The sequence below is a fragment of the Hibiscus syriacus genome, unplaced genomic scaffold, assembly GCF_006381635.1.
Source record: "Hibiscus syriacus cultivar Baekdansim isolate YM2019G1 unplaced genomic scaffold, ASM638163v2 tig00002840_pilon, whole genome shotgun sequence".
NCBI lineage: Eukaryota > Viridiplantae > Streptophyta > Magnoliopsida > Malvales > Malvaceae > Hibiscus > Hibiscus syriacus.
The window spans coordinates 2,512,787-2,518,225 of NW_024061947.1; the positions used below are offsets into that span (position 1 = coordinate 2,512,787).

Consider the following 5,439-nt stretch of genomic DNA (forward strand, 5'->3'; position numbering starts at 1 on the left):
TATAAATTGATTTATTTTAAAATATGGATTGATTTATTATTGTAGTTGTATGTATTGATTTATTTTAAATAATTTATTAGTATGGATTGATTTATTTTAAAATATGTATTGATTTATTTTAAATAATTTATTAGTATATATTGATTTATTTTAAAATATGGATTGATTTATTATTGTAGTTGTATGGATTGATTTATTTTAAATAATTTATTAGTATAGATTGATTTATTTTAAAATATAGATTGATTTATTATTATAGTTGTATGTATTGATTTATTTTAAAATATTTATTAGTATGAATTGATTTATTTTAAAATATGAATTAATTTATTTTAAATAATTTATTATTGTAGCTGTATGAATTATTTAAATTTCAGTATTGTAAAATTAAAATTATTTAAATCTTAATATTACAAAACTCTTTTAAGTTTAAAAAATCAGTTTATTTATATTTCAGTTCATTTTAACAGTCTGCAGATCTTAAAAGATAGTCTTCTTTTTACAGACTACAAACTTTTGATCTACCTATTCTACTACAGATGCCTACGTTATGATCTATAAACCTTTTATCTTTAAAAACAAACACTTCACCCTTTTCAACTTCGACCAAATGAAATGAAAAAGCCTTTTGCCGTCACTTCCTCTTTACCATAATACTCCACACACCTTCCACTCTCCTTTTTCTCATCAAACTAACCAATAAACACACGCCACCTCATCTAAGAAAACTCAATATAATACTAATCAGATGACGTGGCAGCCACTTGATTGTCGCTTTTCATTATTACTAAGAAATCAGCTACACCTGATTCTTCCCCCAACACATTTTCCCCACTCCCCCTTTGAGCTTACTTACATTTCTCTCTGCTTCTTTTTCTCTCACACATCAATTCCTTGGGGGATTAAGCGGTTAAAACTTGAGTCTTTTTCGGCTGCTTATGGCTGGGAGGAAGAAAAGAAAGATTAAATTGTAAGTATTTTCTTTTTGGGTTTTGTTTGAGTAACCATGGTGATAGCGTTAGCGTTTCCTTCTGATAAAAAAATTAAAACTTTTAATCGTTAGGCTAGGGTTTCATTGAAATGTCATTTGGGTTTTAGGAATTAGAGCCTTCTGAGTGCTTGATAAGAGATAAAATGTGTTATTCACTTGTTGAATTATGCAAAATTCGGCCAAATCTGAAACTATTGAGCTGGGATGATTTGGATTTTTTTTTACTATTCCTATGTTGGGAATAATTTTGGATTTTAGGATTTAGATTAATTTGTGGCTTTTCGTCAAGTATCAATCAATCATACATATCATTGTGATTATTGATGCTAGGCAGTTTCTGCTTAAAATTTGGATATTTTGTTGAATTGAATGCAATATTGAGGTATTTCAGTTCTACCGTGACTTCAGTTTGATTCGATCACCGAACTGAATTTTTGTAGGGTCTTTTGAACCGCAAGGTTAAGGGTTCCAAAGGTCTGTTAAAGAAGGGTCTTTGAATTGTTACCACAAGTTCCGAATTGAATACTGTAAATGAAGTACTAACTTTAAAGTTCTTTTACCATTTGAGACTTTGTTTAGTGGATTTTTGTACTATCAATAGGCAGCTATCCAAGAATCTTAGTTTTTCATTGAGGATTCCATAAAGTATCAAAGTTCTTCTAACTAAGATTAATTCAATTTCATGAAATCGTAATGGAATTGATTTTGTTTTATATAGGATTCTGAATTGGGTTTCAATCTTTGTGTTATTTGAAATAGTCAAATATACGGGAGATCTTACTTCTCTGTGTTACAATTGATTTTCTGTGTTATTTGAATAGAGATCCTACTTCTCAAAGAAAAGGTTATAAAGAATTTTTTTTTTATCATGGTTCATTTGTTATTTGCTAATTTTGTTTTAGGCTAACCTACCAAAATGACTTTTTTAAATAGAAATATGACTTAAATGGTAGGCAATGTCAGATTGGATTGGGAATATGAAGCTTTTTGCTTTTTTTTGTACAGTGACTCCTTGTGCACCGAGGGCAACTGGTGTTTGTTGTTTCTGTCATAACTGTATTGTGGGCTTGAATTTTCCACCTGCGGTTGGGACCTGGGAGGTGTCCTATGGTTAAATCAAATAAGTACCTTTTATGGGTGTACCATTTTAGCATACAGTCTGTAACGAATGGAAGATAAATATGTTCTATTTAAACAAAGTTGATCGGTTGTATGTTTAAGAAACAATAAGCTTTGAATTTTGAATTTTTTGTATAAAGCATTTTAAGCGTAGGCATGCTCGAGCAATTTAGGGTCTTTTTGGGTTTCTATGCCACCATTTTAGCACTTCTTTTTAGAATTTAATGCTGATAATGGCGTTTGAATATTAATAATCCTTTCATCTGTACAGGTTAGCTGAAACAATAAATGCGGATGAAAGAAAACCAATTGAGGATGAGGAGAGTTTGAAGCTACAAACATGGTCTGATCTTCCTGGGGAACTTTTGGAATTGATCATGTCCTACCTAACACTAGAAGACAATGTCCGGGCTTCTGCTGTATGCAAGAGGTGGAATAAGGTTGCAATTTCTGTTCGAGTGATTAACCAATCACCGTGGCTCATGTACTTTCCAAAATATGGTAACTTGTATGAGTTCTATGATCCATCAGTGCGTAAAACTTACTCCCTCGAGCTATCAGAATTGCATGGATCCAGGGCTTGTTACACTAAAGATGGTTGGTTGTTGCTATACCGACCCAGAAATCATTGTGTGTTCTTCTTTAATCCCTTCACTCGGGAGATGATTAAGCTTCCCAGATTTGAGTTGACATATCAGACGGTTGCCTTCTCATGTGCCCCAACATCTTCCAGCTGTGTGATTTTTACAATTAAGCACATCAGTCCTACTGTTGTCGCTATTAGCACATGCCATCCTGGGACATCTGAGTGGACTACTGTTAATCACCAGAATCGGTTGCCGTTTGTTTGTAGCATTTGGAACAAAATTGTATTCAGCAGTGGAATGTTTTATTGTCTTAGCCTCACTGGTTGGTTAGGGGTTTATGACCCAATGGAGCGTACTTGGGATGTTCTTCATGTGCCTCCTCCGAGATGCCCCGAGAACTTTTTTGCAAAAAATTGGTGGAAGGGAAAATTTATGGCAGAGCACAATGGTGATATCTTAGTTATCTATACTTGTTGTACTGAGAACCCCATTATATTTAAACTAGATCAATCAGAAATGGTTTGGGAAGAAATGCAAACCCTCAACGGTATGACTCTGTTTGCTAGTTTCTTGTCATCTCATTCAAGAACCGATCTCTCAGGAACAATGAGGAATATTGTCTACTTCTCTAAAGTCCGTTTCTTTGGAAAGCGATGCATATCATACTCGCTTGATGACGGTAGATATTATCCCCGTAAACAGTGCTATGACTGGGGAGGGCAAGATCCGTTTGAGAACATATGGATCGAACCACCTCGGGATGTGTCATTCATCTGAGAATAGTAGTAGTAAGTATGTGTCAAGCTTTTACAACTTATGTCCTCATATATTTTGCAGCATCCATGGAATTGCTATTGATGCTTGCTATATGGAATAATTGCTTATGGATGAGTTGATCATGTATTACAGTGAATAACCATGTTTTGTAGAACACCATTGACTCTACTGTGCATTCATGGAAGCACATCTTAATGCTTCTTTGAGAATTCAGTTAATTTTAATTTACTTTTTTATTTCAATATGTATGTCTTGTCTATGTAAATTTATTTAAATACAGCGTTGTTGATCATATGTGATTTAGATTCTTAATCTTTTAGGTAATAAAGAATGCAGTAGCTCTGTATAAAAACTTGTATGGTGTTTTTTTTAACCTAGATTTTTCATGATAAATCATGACTACCCCATGATGTTCCTCAGGATAATTTGTAAGATATGGGTTTATGAAGTGGGATAAGGGTTTATGAGCCAAGTTTGAATAGGTTGAATTTCTTTTTCAAGTGAAAAAATAGTATATCCTATAGTATTATTTTTAAACTTGCTTCTTTTTATTCAATGTGTTACTTTATGCAGCAGCCAGCAGGTATGTTAACTTGTGGTTTAAGCAAGCTTATAAGACGTTATTTTGATAAATTAAAAGTACTAGTCTTAATTCTTACGAAACCAAGGATCATATGGTTAAAGCATTACAGATTTGCCAAAAAGTCATGAAGAAAACCAGTTCCGATTAGTATTTCGCACTGTTGAAACCCAAGATAGCTGATGCCTTTGCAGCTTTTAGGGACGATTTTGATTGTGTTTTGGACTTCTATACGAATCTAAATCATCGGATTCCAGAAAGGAGATCAATAACAGAGAAAAGAAACCAAACCAAGTGTTGGAAAAGGTGAAGGGAAGCTATAGATATCGACCGAAGCGGCCATTACAATCATTGGAGAACGGAAAAAAACCCAAAAAAGAGACTGAAAAGGTGATAGAAGAGCGGTCGTCATCGTCATCGGAGATGGATGACAAAGGAAAGAAAACCGAAGAGGTTGAGAATGTTTCAGGAGTTGAGGGTAGATGGAATGATAAGCTTGGTGAAGAATTAGTGAATAGTTGCTGGCTTTTCTATGGGTTCATGTAGTTTTGCAAAGGAAAACCCGATGAAGAAAAGAAGTGGAAGATTAGTTGTTTGGTATGGAATGGATGCGCTCCTCCAGGAAGGACGCAATCCAAGCTGTTTGAAGCCATAAATGAAGAAGGGGAGTCACAAATTGCTGACCCACTTACAATCTTAATTAAATGTTATGGGTAGGCTTGTAAACGAATCGAAAGTTAAGCGAACCTTTCATGAACTGTTCGGTGGGAAGTTCGTTTATTTATTAAATGGACGAATATGAATAAGATTTTGTGTTCATTTTAAATGAATGAACACGAACAGAGGGTCAATTCGTTCATTTACATTCATGAACGTTCGGTAATATGTTCGTTCATTTATGTTCATTCGTTTATGTATGTTTATGTTCATTCATTTATGTTTAGCCTAATTTTTCTAGACACATTTATAAGCCCAATAAATTTTAATCTGATATCCATTAATATTTTAAAATTCAATTAATTTATACACAAATAAAAAAGCCCAAAACAATTAAATAAAATATAATCTTAAAATTTTTTAGGAAAGAAAAAAGAATTTAGTTTCAAATCTCAATCTTATCACTCAACCTCACGCTATCTTGGTTCTAATTAGGATGAATGATGAATTGACGATTGTTCATGAATGCAAGTTGAAGATGTTTGAATTTTAAGAAGATCGTTTTGTTGAACATTTTAAGACTTTTACTTTATTATTTTCATGTAGCTTATTTACTATATATGAATGTTTTTGTCGTACTCGAACAAATTAACTATGAAGTTGCAACTTATGAATTTTATGTGATTATTTTTGTTGTGGTTTATGTTTATTTACGTTCGTTTGTTTTG

General features: G+C 33.0%; 1 protein-coding gene across 1 annotated transcript; it reads left to right on the forward strand.

Moving 5' to 3' along the window:
• The first annotated feature begins 846 nt into the window (after positions 1 to 846).
• LOC120153182 (F-box/kelch-repeat protein At1g57790-like) lies at positions 847 to 3,716 on the forward strand. The gene is made up of 2 exons (XM_039165188.1): positions 847 to 970; positions 2,382 to 3,716. The coding sequence occupies exons 1-2, from the start codon at positions 939 to 941 to the stop codon at positions 3,472 to 3,474; spliced, it is 1,125 nt and encodes a 374-aa protein (XP_039021119.1). The 5' UTR covers positions 847 to 938; the 3' UTR covers positions 3,475 to 3,716.
• Positions 3,717 to 5,439: the final 1,723 nt, after the last annotated feature.

Excerpts from the sequence above, each read along its gene's own strand:
- LOC120153182 (XM_039165188.1), top strand. The coding sequence starts at position 939 with ATGGCTGGGAGGAAGAAAAGAAAGATTAAATT. Across the intron at positions 971-2,381 it reads AAGAAAAGAAAGATTAAATT|GTTAGCTGAAACAATAAATG; the intron begins GTAAGTATTTTC and ends TCATCTGTACAG.